We start from the raw sequence: 20,432 nt of genomic DNA on the forward strand, positions 1-20,432 counted from the left end.
GGGAGGTCGTAGTGCAGCAGTTGCTGCACTGTAATGAAGTGCTTGAAAGTTTAAATTAAAGACTGGTTGCCCTGAACTGTCTGCAGTGCTACACGGCAAGGGTCACAGAGGAACCACTCTTCCTTGTCTTTTACTCTTGAGGTTGAGTAAAGAGTTGAGGATCCAATAGCCGTGCAGGCGGGAGATGTCGTGACATTAGGAAGCATTACATATTTTCTGCTAATTTGCTTTTTACATGTTAGAATTTGTCATATTTTTGAAATGGTGACATTGGTGATAATGTGTCCCTTATATTGGTAGAGTTTATTAGGGTTTTTTTTTTTGTTTTTTTGTTTTTTGTTTTTTGTTTTTGTTGTTGTTGTTGTTCCAAAATTTGCCCAGGTTTACTCTCCATGTTCTGTAATTTTGAGTTCTGTGGTTCTCCACAGGTGATCTCTCAAAAACTCTGTTTTACGTTTAATAGTCTCTGGACTTAGGGTGTTTGATCAACTATGGTTAATTGTTAAAAATAAGAACTAATTATTGATTTGACACTTGAAGCCATACTTTGTTTAGGTAACCATTATGGGAATATTATTTATTCTAAAATAACCATAATAAGTAGGAGCCTTCATGTATTTGCTCACATTAGCATGAGATGAAATGTGGACTCCTGGAAAGTGTAGTGGTGAGCTCGTGTGCACTCACTGTAGATGTCTGGGAGGTGTAGTGTGAGCTCGTGTGCACTCACTGTAGATGTCTGGAAAGTGTAGTGGTGAGCTCGTGTGCACTCACTGTAGATGTCTGGGAGGTGTAGTGGTGAGCTCGTGTGCACTCACTGTAGATGTCTGGACAACCTCAGGGGAGAATTCTATCACCCTGAAGAAAGTTATAACTCATTGAGAAGAGCGTGTAAAAGTTTTTGAGATATGTAACCCATATCTGTGTTCCACACTGAGTCACCCCTGGCTGTGTGTGTCTGACCTACTGGTATTGGCAAAAACGGATAATAGATTTTTAGAGACCTGCAGGTCTGAAGCTTATTGTAGAAAACTTGAGCAAATGTTAGTTCATTAGTTTGAAGTTCTTGCCATTATTTTTATTGATTATTATCATTATCATTGGTAGTAGTAGTAGCAGTAATGAACATCAAGTTCTAAAAATAGTTTGTGAAACTTTTGAAAATTCCAAATATGAATTTGTTCTGAGCTTAGTTTTAGATGTTTGTATGTGCTGTCAGGACATCTATATGTATTTTCCTTTCAAAGAAAAATTAAATTTTAAACTAATACTATTTTACTAGTTTCCTATCTTTTAAACATATTTAAAATTTTAATTGACATGTAGTAATTTATAACAGCACTGTGTCTGTCATGTTGGTGTTAATAATGTGTAGTGATTAGACCAGAGTAATTAGTGTATCCATCATCTGAGGCAGATACTCATTTTTTTGTGTGTGCTGAGAGTATTCAAACTCTTCTGTAGTATGTTGAAATGTTTGAGGCATCGTGGTCAACCATAGTCTTCTGTGCTGCAAAACATTTAAAGTGGTCTCTCTTGTCCCGTCACACTCTGACACCCATTAATGACTCCCCTACCTTCTTAGACTCTGATATACACGATTGTGTTGTATACTTCTGTGATAGCAGATTCTTAGCTACTATGTATAAGTGAGAAAACATATTTTTTCCTGTGCCTTATTTCCCTTAATGCATTTTCCTGTTACCCTATCCTTGTTGGTGAAAATGGCAAAATTTCAGTCATTTTTATAAATAATTATTTTAGTATCTGTTGGTGGAAGTTTCTGTCCTTCCAGCAGCTACCAAATAAACACACTGAAGTTTATAGTTATTACAAATGCTTGCTCAATAGCTCAGGATTATTACTTATTATCTCTTACAACTTAAATTAACCTGTTTTTATTAATCTATGTGTTGCCACATGGCTCATGGCTTTACCTGTCCTCCAGCATGTCTTGCTCCCTCTGTGCCTCCTGGTGACTCTTCTAACCCTGCCTTTCTTCCTTCCAGCATTCTCAGTTTGGTTGTCCCGCCTATACTTCCTGCCTGGCTGCCAGCCAGTCAGTTCTTAACCAATGAGAATAATATATGTTCCCAGTGTTCAGAAGGATTATTCCACAGCACATATAAGTGAGAAAATATATTTTTTCCTGTGCCTTATTTCTCTTAATGCATTGTCCTATAGTTCTGTCCATGTTGGTAAAAATGGAAAAATTTCTATTATTTTTATGAATGAGTATTATTTTAGTGTCTGTGTTTTCTTTATCCATCCATCAGTGGACACTTAGATTAATTTCCATATCTTAGCTATTGTGACTAGTACTGCAGTAAACATGTGCATGCAGATAGATGTCTTTTTGCTCCTGAGTATGATGTTGTCTATGGCCTGTCATATATGGGCTTTATTGTGCTAAGTTCTTTTATACCTAATTTTGTTTTCTTCATGATAAGATGTTGAGGGTTTTTTTGGTATTTTTTTTATTAGTTCAAATTAGGAACAAGCTTCTTCACATGTCAATCCCTCCTCCCTCTCCCTTCCCTCCCCCCTCAACCCTTCCCCCAAGCTGCCCCCTACCCCATCCACCCTCCACTCCCCAGGCTGGGTAGGGCCTTCGGTGGGGGCTCCCCAAAGTCCACCACATCATCCTGGGCCAGGCCTAGGCCCTCCCCCATGTGTCCAGACCGAGACGTGGGATGAGCTCTCAACGTCCCTTCTTACACCAGGGAAAAATACTAATCCACTACTTCAGGGTTCTGAATCAGTCCCGTGCTGGCCTCCCAGGCAGCAGGCTGGGGTCATGTGCTCCCCCTTGTTCAGGCCAGCTGTTTCTGTGGGTTTCACCAGCCTGGTACCGACCCCTTTGATCTTCATTCCTCCCTCTCTGCAACTAGGTTCCAGAGTTCAGTTCAGTGTATATCTGCGGGTGTCTGCCTCTGCTTCCATCAGCCACTGACTGGAGGCTCTAGGATGGCATAAAAAGTAGTCATCAGTCTCATCATAGGGGAAGGGCATTTAGGCTATCCTCTCCACCATTGCCCAGATTGTCAGATCGTGTTATCCTTGTAGATCTCTGGAAATCTCCCTAGTGCCAGATCTCTCCTCGGACCTATAATGGCTCCCTCTGATATGGTTATCTCTCATCCTGCTCTCCTCTATTCTTCCCCCAACTCAATATTTCTGCTATGCCATTTCCTCCTCTCCCCTCCTCTTCTCCTTCTTTCATTCTGGAAGCTCCCTCTCTCCTACCCTTATGCTCCCAATTAGCTCAGGATATCCCACCCCTTCCCATTCTCAGGGGTCCATGCATTTTTCCCTTAGAGTCCTTCTTGTTTCCTAGTTTCTTTGGTGAAGAGGACTGTAGGCTGGTAATCCTTTGCTCTGTGTCTAAAATTCATATATGAGTGAGTACATACCATGTTTGTCTTTTTGTGACTGGGTTACCTCCCTCAGGATGGTTTCTTCCATTTGCCTGCGAATTTCAAGATTCCATTGCTTTTTTCTGCTGAGTAGTACTCCATTGTATAAATGTACCACATTTTCTCTATCCATTTTTCACTTGAGGGGCATCTAGGTTGCTTCCAGGTTTTGGCTATTACAAACAATGCTGCTATGAACATGGTTGAACATGTGTCCTTGTTGCATGGATTTGCATTATTTGGGTATATGCCCAAGAGAGGAATTGCTGGAGGTAGACTGATTCCCATTTTTCTGAGCAACCACCATACTGATTTCCAAAGTGGTCTTAGAAGTTTGCACTCCCACCAGCAATGGAGGATTGTTCCTTTTTCTCCACGTCCTCTCCAGCATAGATTGTCATTGGTGTTTTTGATTTTAGCCATTCTGGTCGGTGTAAGATGGTATCTCAGAGTTGTTTTGAGTTGCATTTCTCTGATGGCCAAGGATTTTGAGCACTTTCTTAAGTGTCTTCCAACCGTTTCAGATTCCTCTGTTGAGAATTCTCTATTTAGTTCTGCACCCCACTTTCACTATTTGCAGATGATAAGATCGTCTACATAAGTGACCCGAAAAACTCTACCAGGGAACTCCTACAGCTGATAAACACCTTCAGCAAAGTAGCAGGATACAAAATTAACTCAAAAAAAAAAAAAAATCAGTAGCCCTACTATATACAGATGATAAATGCAATGAGAAAGAAATAAGAGAAACATCACCCTTCACAATATCCACAAGCAACATAAAATATCTTGGGGTAACTCTAACCAAAAAAGTGAAAGACCTGTACAGTAAGAACTTTGAGTCTTTAAAGAAAGAAGTTAAAGAAGATACCAGAAAATGGAAAGATCTCCCATGCTCTTGGATAGGTAGAATCAACATAGTAAAAACGGCAATCTTGCTAAAAGTAATCTACAGATTCAGCGCAATCCCCATCAAAATCCTAACACAGTTCTTCACAGACCTTGAAAGAACAATCTATGGAAAAACAAAAGACCCAGGATAGCCAAAATAATTCTGTACAATAAAGGGTCTTCTGGAGCATCACCATCCCTGACTTCAAGCTCTATTATAGAGCCATAGTTCTGAAAACAGCTTGGTATTGGCACAAAAATAGACAGATATATCAATGGAATTGAATTGAAAACCCTGATATTAACCCACACACCTACAAACACCTGACTTTTGACAAAGATGCTAAATCTATACAATGGAAAAAACATAGCATCTTCAACAAATGGTGCTGGCACAACTGGATTTGGACATGCAGAAGATTGAAGATAGATCCATCTCTGTCACCATGCACAAAACTTAAGTGCAAATGGATCAAAGATCTCAACATAAATCCAGCCACACTGAATCTTCTAGAAGACAAAGTGGGAGATACCCTTGAACGAATAGGCACAGGAGACCGTTTCCTAAACATTATACCAGTAGCACAGACATTGAGATCTGCAATTAATAAATGGGACCTCCTGAAACTGAGAAGCTTCTGTAAGGCAAAGGACATAGTCAGTAAGACAAATCAACAGCCCACAGAATGGGAAAAGATCTTCACCAACCGTTCATTTGACAGAGGGCTGATTTCCAAAATATACAATGAACTCAAGAAGCTTCCCACCAAAACATCAAACAATGAAGATGTTGAGTTTTACTAAATGCCTTTTCTTCATCTTTTGAGACAGTCACAAAGTTTTTGTTTTCCATTCTGTTAATATAGTATGTTATATTTTTTATTTGTGCATGTTGAGCCATCCTTGCATTTTTGTAATAAATTATGATGTATTACTTTTTTGATATGTTGGATTTGAGTTGCTGGTACTTTGTTGAGAATTTTAATAGCTACTATGATCATCAGGGATTTTGGTCTGTGGATTCCTTTTTTGAATGTTTTTTTGTGGGGCCTTGATGTCAGGATAGAACAACTTTGGAAGAGTTTCCTTTTTTTCAGTTCTTTGGACTAGTTTGAGACAAATTTATTTTAGCTTCTCTTCCTCCTCCCCCCCCTCCTCCTCCTCCTCCTCCTCCTCCTCTTCTTCTTCCTCTTTCTCCTCCTCCTCCTCCTCCTCCTTCATTTTTTTGGAAACAGTCTCATTAAGTTGCTATGCTAGCTATTTGGTCTTCTTACTTATTATTGACCTGTTCAAGTTTTTCTATATCATAAACAGTATGATTTTTAAATGCCTCATTTTTGTTTCAGTATAGGAGACTTATGGTTCAAATGAAGGATATCGTATTGTTTAAATAAATGTTCTATTTGTTTGTCATTAGCACATTACCATTAGCAAATTGTAGTTGCATAGATTCTTTTTCAATGTTAGAAGAGAGTGTGTGTGTGTGTGTGTGTGTGTGTGTGTGTGTGTGTGTGTGTGTGTATAATCTGTATTTGTAACAGTGCAATTTATCAGCCAAACTGGGTGGGATACTTTTAAGAAAGAATATTGGTAATTTAGAAGAAGTTAGTAATAATGATTACCTCCAGGACGTAGACCATCAAGCTTAAGTGGCAGTTGTCTTCTAGTAAACAGGAAAGGATGCTTTCCACTTGAAGCATCAGCCACAACTTGTCTTTAGTCCAAGGGTTCTCATTAACTCTAGCTCCTTAGCATTGCACTTTCTTTTAGTGATTTATTTGCTGAAATTTCTTCTGTTTGTACAGAATGGATTGTAAACAGCCCAGAACTCTGACTGTCTTTGGGTTAGAGAAGGTCTGATTATCTCCAGATTGCACGCTGGCTTAGATTCTCCCCTTCCTTTCCTCCTTAACACTATCCAAACTACCTTTATATTTCTTCTATCAGATTTTTTTAATCAAAGAATTTTCTTCTCTATATTTTTGTCTGTTAGAACAAAGATAGCCAGCAAGATGTGCAGAAATCATTACTAGAGTTTATCATATGGAAGGAAAATTACAGTCAAACTATAGTTTTGAAAGCAATTTTGGATTTTGCTAATGTGACTACAGAGTTCCAGTCTTCTGTTAAGTATAACTGTGTGATTTTCAAATGGCACATGTGACAGGTGTGTGGGTGTGTGAAAGCCTCTGCTCTTGTTGCAGCAGTGACTTAATTACATTCAGAATGGTGTTGCATTTACAGGCACTGTTAACTCAGTTCTAGGCTGATATCTTTTCCTGTGTGCCGTCAGTACCTGTGTATTTGTTTTATTCCAGACATTTTACCTTTGTAACTCTTAATTGCCGGAAGAGAGGACATGAGGAGCCTAAGTGCAACCAGTAGAGGGGGAATGTTTCATGTAACTTCAGCTTTCACTTCTTTTCCCTCCATGTGTGCCAAACTCAGAAATCATTGCTTTTTTCTGAAATTAGTTTTCCACTTGCTAGGTGTATGTGTTGGGGGCGGGTATGTGTTCAAATTTAATGGTCACCATGTGCTCATCTTGTACTTTCTTCAACATTTGGCTAAATGAATCAGTCCTTAAAGGGCTTTCCTTTTTCATTGTTATTTTAATCTTTTTGTTTGTTTTTTACTGGCTGCTGCTTTATAGTCTTGTGTGGTGTTAGGGATTCAGTGCAGGGCCTTGTATAGGGAAATACTCTACCACTAAGATTTTCCCCAGCCCTGGTTAACTGAGACAAATTCTTGCTTTGTAGCACAGGCTGGCTTTGAACTTGTGAGCCTCCTGCCTTCTTCTCCCTTGTACAAGACTGTCATGCTCACTCCCTCAGTCTTTCTTGCTTCCTTTCTGATTTTCTTTGTAGGCTTCTTCTTTGTGCAAATCCCAAGCTTTAAAGTTTGAACTTGGTTTTCTTTATGCTAAAGTGACTCATTTGTACTGCAGACTCCATGTCTGTGTGTGATTGACTCTCCCACCATGTCTGTGTGTGATTGACTCTCCCTCCATGTCTGTGTGTGTGATTGACTCTCTCTCCATGTCTGTGTGTGTGATTGACTTTCACACTCCTGTTTCCAGGTCAGACTTCTCATACACATGCTCACAATCCAGTTGTCTCTTTGACTTTTTCTTTTAGCTTTTTAAACTTAATGTGCACAATAGATCTTTGTCCCTTTCCTTATTTAACTAATGTTCATTTTTGGTACAATTTCAAGATGCAAGGGTAAATTGAGGTATGTCACTTCCCTACTTTGTGACTTCTCTTTTATTCAGCAAGTCCTAATTATGACTTGGCCTCCTTGCAGCCTCCTCTTATGTCTGCCCACTTGCACACAACTCTGCAGCAGTCATCTTGAATCAGCATTTTTCTCACTTGCTTCTGTCCAGTATGTGTTTCCCAATGTTTCTATGCAGCTGGTTCCTTCTTGTCACTGAGGCCTTGACTTTATACCATCTCTGCCTTAGAGTATTTATCTGAAGTAGATACTGCCGAGCTTTGTTATTTGAGGCCTGAGTTTCTTTTACAATACTTAGCACAGTTTTGCTGAGTTTTATGTATTTGTTTTCTTGTGTTTGATCTGTCTTCCCTGTTAGGTCTTTGAGTATAGAGACTTCTCTTGCTCTCTCTTGGATTACCCAGCACATCTGCAGTATCTAGTAAAAATTGAATAAATAAATGAAAAGCATGAATCTTACCATGTTTAATCTTGTATGTCCATTTTTTGTATTTTCAATATCTAATTATAAACTCAGAGCATCTTATATAAAAAACTTCAGAGCAAATCTAAGACTTCTTAGTGAGATAGCCTAAATAACAGACTGAAAGAAATAACTGACAATAATAGTTCTGGTTCAGATTCTAATTTTTGGCTCTGGTTTTGTTTCTTATCATTCTCTTGGTATGAATTCGTGTGATACACAGTAGTATGATAGTTACAAAAGTATACTTTTCAAGTTAATAGAATAACTAGTTATTGCCATTTAATGTTTAGTAGTGACTCACAGTCATCCACAACTTTAAAATTTTTATTCAGTTTTTCAACTTTGTCACTTTTCTCCTGCCAAATAATATGTCTTATTCTACCGAATTTCACACAAACTTGTTTTAGGGAGACTGTTTGGTTTTGTTGTCACAGAATGGCAAATGACCACAAATCTTTAAGCCTTGTCTTGCAATAATGTTTTTCCTGTCAACTGGTAGCTCTTTCCCTTAATCTCATCACTGTGTTACCTCCTCTACTCCAGCAGCACTGTAGTTCATTGAATTCACTGAAGACACAGACTGTGTGCTGCCCATTAAATACACCTAAGCAAATGTGAATTACTCCGTCATGTCTTAGAAACTCAGAAAATGACAGTTCTGCTGTCTAGTTTATATTTTATTCTTTCCAGCATGTTCATTTCTATCTCACAGTATGTTCAATTTGTTATATGTTTATTTTAATGAAAAATGAATACTAGGGAGCTTTATAAAATTTATGATGTGCCAGGTGGTGGTGGTTCACGTCTCTAATCCCACCACTCAGGAGGCAGAGGCAGGCTGATCTCTGTGAGTTCGAGACCAGCCTGGTCTATAAGAGCTTGTTCCAGGACAGGCTCCAAAGCTACACAGAAAAATCCTGTCTTGAGAAACCAAAAAAAAAAAAAAAAATATGATTCAAGGAAACAATTTTTTATGTATGTTTCAGATATGATCATTCTGTTTCAAATGACAAAGCCTTAATGGTGCTAACTGAAGAACCACTACTTTATATTCCTCCACCTCCATGTCAGCCCCTGATTAATACAACAGAATCTCTCAGGTGAGTTTGTGGGTTATTGCAGAAACACCTGCATGGCCTCCCATTGTGGCTTCAGAACTTAGAAAAGCATTTCCTCAGGTTAATAAGACACCAAGAGAATCTGAATTACTTGTTAGATCACTGTAGGCCTGTCAGTTGTTTGGTTTATTTATCAGCCTGGCAGAGATGGTGATCTGTGCAATGTGCTGATTGCCTGTCTTTGTGTGTCTCATTTGAAAACTAAAGGATGAACTGAATGTTAAAGTCAGAACAAGGCTAAACTTGTGGACATAATATTCTCAACACACAGAATCCTTTTCTTTTTTTTTCCCCCAAAGTAAGAATGTAATATTGGACTATGTTGGTCTGGACATACCTTCCCTTATTTTTTTTGAGTTCTGAATTCATAATTGAGGAGGTTGCTTTATAACAATTCATGTCTTATTAAAAACAATATTAAATGTCTTAGCTTTTTTTTTTTCAAATCAAAAAACATTGTCCAGTAGTCAGGTATGTTGGCTGCTCTTTGGGTCTTATAGAACGATTAATTTCCAACAAAAGAGTAAACAGTTAACTTCTATTAAATAAATTTGATTAATCTGACTTACAGGTTGAACCATGAACTTCGAGGCTGGGTTCATAGACATGAAGTGGAAAGGACCAAATCAAGAAGAATGATAAATAACCAACAGAAAACACGCATTCTTCAGGTTTGTTCTGCCTGTGTTTGAAGAACGACAGCACAGTTGCTGGGGGCCTTCTCCCAATGGAGTTGCTTTCTTCGCAGGGAGATTTGGAAACTTAAACTGCTTTTCTTTCTCATTGTGGCTGCTTCTGATGCAGCAGGCATTGCCACTGAAAGTGCTCTCCAGCTTTTGTAGCTCTTAGTTCAGGTCTTACAGCAGCAGTGTTTCCTGGTCAGGCACAGTGCTGCTTCCTCCTGCTCTCTCCCCTCTCCCTCCCTCCTTCTCTCTGCTCCCCTCCCCCCGCCTCACTCTCAGCATAGGCAGTATAATAAATAATAATGTTTATCCCCCACCCCTCCCCCACTGCTTCTTAGAGCTTTTCAGAGAGGGTGTTTAAAACGCATGGCACATTGTAGGGAAGAACATACCATGGAGGCACTTTTGAACTTAGACATGTTCATTACAGGTTAACGGTAGTGCTGACTTAAGACCATAAGAAAATAAAGTCTTGTGTATTCCATACCCCCAACACACCCATACCCCCCAACACACCCATACCCCCCAATACACACATCTCTCAGTAACCTGTATTTTTAAAGCAAGAATAAAAACAGCTTAAAAAAATTAAAAGGTACGGTCAAGTAGAATTATATAGCTAGGTTGTTTGTTTGAGACAGGGTCTCACCAGGTATCCTTGACTAGTCTAGCACTTACTATATGGACCATGCTGGTCTTGAGCTCACAGAGATTGACCTGTCTCTGCTGTCTGCATGCTGAGACTATAGCAAAGTTTTTATACTGTCCAACTATTATTCCAAGGTAGACTGTGATGATGTCACATGGACAGTAGTGGACCCTATGTATATTGTTTTTCCCTATCCATGCATAGCTATGATAAAGGTTAATTTCTAAGTTAAGTACAGTAAGAGACTAACAGCAGTAATAGAGCATTTATAACGATAACCTGTAGTAAAATCTCCAGCATCATTACTCTTGGGCTTGAGGCCATTATTCAGTGAAGTTAGGTTATCTTTATACCAATACTATAGCATGACAGTTGATCTGAGGACTGAGAGGCCTACTAAACTGACTAACATGCATTTATTTATGCATGGATCTATATGCTAATCATTAGCAATTATCAAATAAGGTCCTTGGTGTGGATCCCGAAAGTGGAAACCTCAAAGTCATTCTTGCACATTGGTTCTGTTTACCAAAGAAACTTAATCTCCTTATTCCTCCCTTAAACATTTATTGTTTATAGAACTTTTACCCCCGGTCATACCCTGAGCCTCTTAAAGGAAATCAGATACCTAATTTTGGAGCCCTACTTCATGTAAAGATGGGTAAACACAATAATAATAAATTTCAAGAGAATTATGATTAAACTATTATATATCAAAAATACTTATTCTTGTGAAGTAACAATAAGGTCACTTTGTAATGTAATAATAGTAATATACCATTGAATTCTGATACCCTTACAAGATTGTTCGAAAGGTTAGCTTACAAAACTCCCAGGAAATTTAAGAAGACAGAGGACAGAGCAAATGCCGTGTGAAATAGAAGTTTCTAGTGTATCATGTTGGACACTGAATTGTTTGTTCTCTGGCCAAGAGAGTCGTGGGTTAGATGCCTTTCATAAGATACAGCCAATAGGTTGTGAGGAATTTGTGTGTAACTTGGTGAATAGTGGAAATTTTGTTTCATTTTGAGCCTTTCCTGTTTCTTTTATAAACATTTATTTATTTATTTTTATTACATATACAGTGTTCTGCCAGCATATACAGCTGCATGCCAGAAGAGGGCACCAGACCTCATTCTAGATGGTTATGAGCCACCATGTGGTTGTTGGAAATTGAACTCAGGACCTTTGGAAGAGCAGCTAGTGCTCTTAACCTATGAGCCATCTTTCCAGGCTCTACCTTTCCTATTTCTTAGGAATTTGTAACATAAATTTTGACAAATGAAAGTTGTTACGTGCCCAGTAATACTTGTACAGCTTGGTCATGAACTCAGAGTGGCTGGACTGGATGCTCTCATTCTTTCTGGAAACTTTGTGGAAAGTGCTTGAAATATCACTTAATAAGACTGTGTCAGATACACTCTTAGCCTACAATGTGACCTGAAAGATTCTAGACAACAAATCCAAGTATGAGTCATTTTGGGAAGTCTTTTGTGCTATTTCCTAAATCTCCTTCTGTCTTCCAGGGTGCTCTGGAGCAGGGCTCAAATTCTCAGCTGATGGCTGTCCAGTACACAGAGACTACTAGCATCAGGTAAGAAGGTGTGGAAGCTCGTGGCTGCAGATCTTGAACTGTATTGTATGTTAGTGACTTTGAAATTCAACCCTCCTTTTTGTGCTCCTCTACAACTTTTATATCAGTTCAAATGAACATATACCACTAGTTAGTGATCCCAAAAAAAGATCACCTCTCCCAAGTCTCTTAAAACACAGATTTAGTCAGATGTTTTTCAGTATAATTTTGCTGAAAATCCTAAGTACGCAGTGCTTTCTTGTTCTTGATTATTATCTGTTTTATAAGCCTCAGGGAGAGAAGTATTGCCTTTTTTTCTCTTTTGTAGGTATCTTGTTGAGTGATCACATTTAAAAAAAATATTAATTTATGTGTGCATGTGTGTGTCTGTAATGAAGTCAGAGGAAAAGTAAAGTCAGAGAAAAACTCTGGGGAGTTAGTCCCTCCTTCCACCCTGTTAATGCAGGGTCACTCTTGTTTCTGTTATAATGTGAACTCCATGCTAGCTGGCCCACAAGCTTCCCGGTGATTCTTCTGTCTTGGCTGCTCATATCTCGATAGTAGTGCTGGCATTGCAGTGTGGCCTTTCTTTAGCTTTTTGTTTTGATTTTCGAGACAGGGTTTCACTGAGTAGCTCTGGCTGTGAGATCCACCTGCTTCTGCCTCCTGAGCGCATCACCACTGCCTGGCTTGATCCAGCTTTTTTTATGTGGATTCTGTGGATTGAACTCAGTCATTAGGATTGTGTGACAGGTGCTTTTACCTTCTGAGCCATCTTGTCCACCCTGGCTGGGTGCTTATATACATCTTATCTTTAAATTTATATTTACATATGAGAAGGGTGGAGAGTTAAGGTTTTTTTTTTTTTAAATACTTTTCAAAGTCATGAAGAGATAGAACTAGACTTCAGACCCTGTCTGTTTGACTTAAAAATAAAAAATCTCTTGTTACTACTTAGTGCTACAGGAGATTTTGAAGATTCCAAAGAGAGTGCAGTATCCAGCAGTTCAATTGTCCTCATCCAGGTGAATGTAACTTGAAGGAAAGCAGTGTGGAAAGTGATACAGTCATGATTAAGGGGCTACCTGGAGTGGAGCAGAATTGTAGTCATAGACCTTCCTAACTCTCTGTGTGAACCAAGCAGGTTAATGCAGCAAGTATGAGACCTTATGTTTGCTCTTCCAGCACCCCAAACAATAATAGCAGTAAAACCATATTATTTGCATAAGTCCAATGTAGCAGAACATATGGCACCTCATAAATATGTCCCAATTAAAAAAAAATTGTTAAAATGATACCATTTTGGCTGAAGGACATTCTTAAGATTCAGATGTGGCCATAGAATGGAAGGAATTGGACAGACTGAACATGTTTGAATATTAATGATATTTTCTGTCTTCTCTTGTCAGTAGGAATTCTGGGAATGAGCTGCAAGTGTATTATGCTTCACCAGGAAGTTACCAAGGGTTCTTCGAAGCCATCCGCAGGCGGGGAGACACGTTTTACGTTGTATCATTTCGAAGGGTAAGTTCGTTTTGAAAAATAAAGCAAGCATTTTTTTCAGATGTTTTTTAAATTTGAATTAGAAACAGGATTGTTTTACATGACAATCCCAGTTCCCTCTCCCTTCCCTCCTCCCCTACCACCCCCCCCAACTAAAACCCTACCTATCACAAATCCTTTCTGCTCCCCTTGGAGGGTGAGGCCTTCCACAGGGTGTCATCAGAGTCTATTGTATCCTTTGGGATAGGGCCTAGGCCCACCCCTGTGTGTCTTGGCTCAGGGAGTATCCCTCTATAAAGCAAGCATTTTTGAACACCTGCTGTGTACAAAGGTGTCAGACTAAGTCTTGTGGAAGGTACGGGTAGGTAGAAGGCTGGATGAAGTCAGTGGTGCCAGTGCAGCAGTGTGAGTGAGCACTGTGATGGATGCAGACTTGCGAGCTGGGCAGCATTTGATGAAGCTGAACATGGCACTGATGCCAGGCTTCATATTGTGCATTAGAAAACACAAACTACACCTCGATTTTTATTCCTTATCACCCCTGTAGTATACTGTTTGTTTCTAACCAAAGGAAGGCTACATATTGTGCATTAGAAAACACAAACTACACCTCGATTTTTATTCCTTATCACCCCTGTAGCTATACTGTTTGTTTCTAACCAAAGGAAAAGTAAAAACATCATTTCCCAATGTTCATTTTTAAGCCAACACCTATTTGGTAGTTAAGGAACAGACTTCTGTTTGTCAATTGTGGAGTGTTTAAGTCTATGTTCCCAAGTGTCTTTGTTTCTTTTTTATTTCTTCATTAAATGTTTACATTTGTTGGTGAAGAATATGTTAAATAATGTCAGATTATAAGCACAACTTCTTTATACTAGCATTTTTTAATGTTAAAAATGTTATACTGCATGAAAAAGCACAGACACAGCCTATCTGCTTTTCCCATCAAACAGTAATACGTTCTTCATAGAGTTTCCATCTGACAGTCCCTTTGAGTTCTCTACATTATAGCCAGGAAAACAGAAATGATTAGAGCCCCTCAGGGATTTGCATCCTAAGCCATTTCTTTTTTAAAATCTATTTTGTTTTTAATTAATTACTTGTATATATTGGTATATGCATGTGAGTGTTCTATTAGTTACTTTCTGTTGCTGAGATAAAACATCACAACCAAGACAACTTATGGAAGAAGCAGTTTATTTGGACTTATGGTTCCAGAGGGTAAGAGTTCATGATGATGGAGTGAAAGCAGCAAGCAGCAGTAATAGTAGCTGCAGCAGGAAGAGGGCGGCTCACACAACCACAAAGCACAGAGAGAGAGAGAGACAGACAGACAGACAGACAGACAGACAGACAGACAGACAGACAGACATGGAAATGGCATGAGTTTTTAAACTCCCCAAAACCCACTGCCAGAGACATTCTTCCTCTAACAAGGCCACACCTACCTTCTAAGCCTCTCTAAACAGTGACACCAGCTGGGGACCAAGCATTCAAATACTTGAAACTATGGGGGATATCTTTTTCAAACTCTGACAAGTGCATTGCCCACAAAGTCCAGAAGAGGGTGTCAGATTCCTTGGAGCTGGAGTTACAGGCAGTTACAAGCTACCTGAAGTGGGTGTTGGGAATTGAACTCAGGTCCTCTGCAAGAACAATAAGCACTTCTAACCACTGAGCCATCTCTCTAGCTGCCCAAGCCTTTTATTTTTGAAGAGCAAACTATAGGGGGTGTATGGTTAGAAATAAGAATTCACTAACAGTAGAATGACTTTTTGTCTCTTAGCTGCTGTCGCCAGTCACTGTCACAGAATTTGTCAGTGGAATACTCAATGTTTTTCTAAATTAGAAATTAGTGGTGGCTCAGGGTTTCACGAATAGGGAAAGTAGGCTCTTGAAAAAATGATGTGACATCTCTCTGTGTGTGTGTGTGTGTGTGTGTGTGTGTGTGTGTGTGTGTGTGTGTGTGTGTGTGTTTGTGTGTTTCCAGTTATTATCAGGTATATCAGGAGATTTGGAATACTTTAGCTATGGCATCTGGTGATCATAGCCTTTTCAAAAAATCCCTATGCTCATCTTGTTCTTCCAAACAATTAGTATATTTCTTTTTGAGTGCCAGGGGGAAACTGAGAACAGAATTTCATTAAGGCTCCAACTGTCTTGACTCATGAGATCTAAGGATTTGTTCTTCTATGATATAATTATGTTTAAGGTTAAAGGAAAAGTAAACCTTTTAAAATGGATCTTGTACTCTTTAAGAACCCTATGAGTTCTGACATAATGACTGTGTTACTGAACTAACTACAGAAGCATGTTTTAATTGTCAAATAGCTTTTTAAATTTTAAAAGTAGTTCAGGATATGCCTTCATTTGATCAAAAGAGTATAACAAATAGTAGAGTCAGCAGCTGTCAACCATGGGTTGAAATCATTGTTAATAATGTCTTTCTAGGGACACACACACACACACACACACACACACACACACACACGCACGCACGCACGCACGCGCACACACACAAGGGTGGAGAAAGAAGAGACTTTATAAAGGAGACTAGGGTTTTTTATATAAAGAAGATAAACGATGCTTTTGTAAAAAAAAAAAATAGAAGAATTACTTTTTTTCCTATACATGTAAAAAGCTCTTTCTCATTTTTGTCGTGAACAGTGCTGTTGGGAAATTATTGATTTCTCCTTCCATCTTTAATGTTCAGGTAGTTGAATGAAGGGCCAGTTACACACTCTGTTTCTTTCATCTCCCAATTATAATTTATCATCTATATCTAGGAAGATACAGATATAAACCTACAACATCCTCTTTCTTTCTCCTTTCCTTTCTCCTCTCTCTCTCTCTCTCTCTCTCTCTCTCTCTCTCTCTCTCTCTCTTGCTTTAACAGTAGGGAAAGGGAGTTTATTGCACTGGCTATAAACTGTGTCATGAGACAGGAATCCAGTCCTTAAATACCTGGAGTGCTCATGTTTCTCTTGCTAAGATGAAAATACAGGAAGTAATGCATTACCTCATGGTTGGCATTTTCTCCCACTTTTTGGTGTGAAATAATTTCCTAAAAGTTTTGTTGGAAATGCATGGCATGAGCAGGAGGAGGTGGGCTTTGCTCCTGTTGGGCTCTTAGTCCCACTGACTGAAATGATGGCATTGGACGTTCATTCAGGAATAAGGAACTAATGAAGCCCAAGTCTGCTTAGTAAGAGCCAGACACTTAGTAAGAGCCACTAGCACAGCCAGGATGCTTTCTTTTACTGTATTTAACCAAGTGTCTAATAGCTACAGAAGTATGTGTGAGCATTGATGATTGTCCAGTGTACCATTATTTAATAGACAAAGCCCCCCCAAAAGTTTTGCTTCCTCCTCACACCCCACATTCCTGCACCTGTTAAATCTCCTTACTGTTGTGCTGGTGACATCATTTTCTCTAAAGAAGACATGTGTTTGGTTAACTACTTAGTCCTGCTGTAGGTTAGCAAGAAAGAAATTCTGACAGGAAAACATTTTCTGTTGCTTTGACTTTCTTCTGCCTGGTTTTACCTCCCTCATAGCAGGCTCTTGTCTCCTTGTTGACTTCCAGGCATTCATACTTTGTTTTCCTGTTAGTTTTTCCCCCTTTTTTTTCTTCTTTTAAATTTGTTTTCATATGATTTGGAGGGGCAGGGGTGGAGAATAGCTTTTCTCAAACTTCCAAGGTACTTTGAACGAACTATACATAAATAAGAAGAAAGAAATTAAATGCAGTGTTTCTTTTCCTTAATGTGTTTGTCTAAAAGGCTGTTTAGGGAGAGCATGTGGACTAAAGAGTATAGGAAAATGAAGTCAGAGCATGGCCAGAAGCAGACATTTGCAAGAGTAAAGTTAGGTAGGGAAGTGATACCGATGAGGAGGAAAAGAAGTGAGGAATGCTGTGGCCATAGCTGTCACTCCAGTGAACTTTGAAATGCCATCCTTGATGTTTCTTTCCAAGTCAGTTATATCTGCAGAAAGGATTTCAAATCTTGGGGCAGTTTCTCTTTAAGAACCGGTTTCCTGGTTAGAGCAATGATCAGTTAGTATCATGCTTGCTGCATAGCACAGGGATCCCTAGTCTAGGTCCACAGCATTCATTTAAAAACTAGACATGGTGATATGTGTCTGTTACCTTAGTGCTGGAGTGGGAAGCAGGTACAGGAGGATCTCTTGAGCTTATTGGTCCATAGCCAAATTAGCAGGCTCTGTGTCCAGTGAAGACCTTGTTTCAGAAATAAGGTGGAGAGTCATTATGGAAGACCCTTGATGTGGACCTCTGGCCTCCAACCCACACCCACATGTATGTACAGCACCCACACATGCCAGTTGCAGGGCCTGGGGAGGGATGGGTGTATCAAGCTTTCTTGTTGGACTTTCTTTGGACTGCCAGCCCCCAAATAATGACACGGAGATTAATTAATTATGAAAACGTGGTCTTATCTTAGGCTTGTTCCCAACTAGTTCTTATAAGTTGGATTAACCTGTTTATATTAATCTATATTCTGCCCTGTGGCTCATTGCCTCTCCTCCATACTGTATGTGCAGCTCCCTCTACATCTTGATGGCAAATTCCACGCCTCTCTGATTCTTACTCTGAGTTCCTCTGTCTGCTCAGAGTCCCACCTATCTATCCTGCCTAGCTATTGGCCATTCAGCTTTTTATTAAATCAATCACAGCAACACGTCTTCGCACACTGCAAATATCCCAAAACAGATAAAAGAACAAGTCACCTTTTATTCAGTTGGCTATAAATGAATGTCTATTATTCCTATTTATTCTATATTTCTTATTAAAAATGATAACTATTTAGGAATACTTTTGCATTTTTAGTTTATTTTTTGTTTTTAATACCTGTTCTTCACATCAAAAGCAAACACTTTTGTGTTCTTGGTTGTTTCAAATGTACGTGTGTTGTAAGTGGGGATCTGAGCTTTAGCTATATGCCTGTCTCAGAGATATTTCTCCCTCTTCCTCCAAACAGTACCATATTTGGAGGAGGATTCACTCCTTGATTGCTTGTAAAACGTTTATGAGAACATTGCATATACATGGTGTAGATTTTAAGCATTACCTGGAGCAACAGGGACTTACTGTATGATGTATAGAAATTGAAGCAGCACATGAAAATGACTCAGCAGCAAAATAGCACCTTGAATGTACACTAATCCCCACGGAGAACTGAGTTGGTTATTCCTGATTCGACAGCAATACCATTGGTTCCACTGTAGTCTTTTTTACATACAGCTGAATCAGATTTCTTAAACAGAAAATGGCTATGATCGGACAGTTGGCTACTGTCTTTTATGAAGACTATTGTGGGTGTCTTAGCTCTGATCCATTTTGTAACCAAGAAAATAGGGTTTTTTTTTTTTTTCCCATTGCATTCTCTTTTGATAAGCCTCATGCAAAGAAAAGCCCAAGGCCACTCTGCAAGAAAACCTGAGCTTTAGCTAGCTGTACCTCAGAGATGTTTGCTGGCCTGGGCAGGTCCTTGACACCCCCCCCCCCAATGTTATTACAACACACTAGCTTTGTTATTTTGCAGAATCTTTCTTATGCCCATTCCTGGTTGTTGGATCTGAAGCACTATCTCTCGTCTGTGTTATATGCCTATTAAAGGCAGGAAGCAGTATGAGTTTTTTGATCACTGCCCTGATACATAGTGCAGTGCCTGCCTGTCAGTGCGTATTGAGTATAGATATTGTAGGCATGCTTCACTGAGAGAAGCCCAGTGTTAGAAATGCACTGTATTTTAGGCATTTCGTTTACAAGGTGTTTTTCCATTGTTTGGTGTGGTGAAATTTATGATTTGTTAAAGCTTGCCTGAGGATTCAGAGAGCAAAGTCAGCCACAAACCATAGAAGCCAGGCACACACCTCTAATCCCAGCAGTTAGAAGCTAGGATGTAGTGGTATACACCTTTAATCCTAGGACTCGGGATTAAGAGATAGACAGATCTCTGTGAGTCCAAGGCCACCCAGATCTAAACAAGATTGATCCAGTCCTAGAGAAACAGCTCACACAAAGATGATCTCAGCACCTGGGGCCACAAGCCTTTAATCCCAGAACTACAGGGATATAAAAGACAGGAGGTCTTCAGTAGTCAATATCAGGGATTCATTCTCCAGCCACATAGAGGAGTATCCAGCCATGCTGAGGAGAGGCAGCAAGATCAGTCCAGTCAGCCTGAGGTAGTGATAAGAGCTCTCTGGTAGTTTGGCTGCTTTGCTTCCCTGATCTTCAGGTTGAACCCCAATATCTGTCTCTAGGTCATTTATTTATCCTGATTTTTTTGTGTTACAATTTGGCATAAAGAATGTGACTGTTTTACTAATCTAATTAATATAAGTGGTGCTGAGTCCAGCAGAGTTTAAGTAGTACTGGCCTCTCTTGTAATTTCTGGTTGCTTCAGCCAGAGTTATAGCAGCTTTATGTCTTGTCTCTAATCTAAGTCTTAGAAGTAAAGAAATTTCCTTGATGAAATGTTTAATGCTGTTCAGTGTCATCAAGTAGAACCTTAAGTTACTTTGTGAAAACATTTTGGAGCAGATGGATTGTCTTAGACCTCTGTCTGCTCTTTTGGTTGTTCTGGGTTTTTGAGAAGGGTTATTGTTTCATACTAGCATAGATTTAAGGAATATATTTGAGCACATGAGTCAGAAACTTAAAACTTTAGACAAACTGTAGAAAATGTTGTAATGATTGCAAAGTTTGCTTGGTGTTGTTATTTATGCAAAATATTACCAAAGGTTATTCCCATGGGTGACCACAAAAGCAATTCCTATATTAATTTCCTAACACAAGAAGAAAGTTTAAATTTCATGTATAAAACATATTAAGTGACTATAATTATGTGCTTATAACAAAATGATTATAT

The 20,432-nt window shown here is 39.1% G+C and overlaps 1 protein-coding gene across 1 annotated transcript in view; it reads left to right on the forward strand.

Moving 5' to 3' along the window:
• The window catches only part of Atf6 (activating transcription factor 6), a 166,524-nt gene that overhangs the window by 71,322 nt on the left and 74,770 nt on the right, over window positions 1–20,432 (forward strand). Inside the window, exons 12-15 of the mRNA XM_027418065.2 lie at window positions 8,997–9,110; window positions 9,700–9,799; window positions 11,987–12,054; window positions 13,443–13,557. Coding sequence (XP_027273866.1) covers window positions 8,997–9,110; window positions 9,700–9,799; window positions 11,987–12,054; window positions 13,443–13,557 — 397 coding nt within the window. The remainder of the gene's footprint in view (window positions 1–8,996; window positions 9,111–9,699; window positions 9,800–11,986; window positions 12,055–13,442; window positions 13,558–20,432) is intronic.

This window comes from Cricetulus griseus, chromosome 5, assembly GCF_003668045.3.
Source record: "Cricetulus griseus strain 17A/GY chromosome 5, alternate assembly CriGri-PICRH-1.0, whole genome shotgun sequence".
NCBI classification, from domain to species: Eukaryota; Metazoa; Chordata; class Mammalia; order Rodentia; family Cricetidae; genus Cricetulus; species Cricetulus griseus.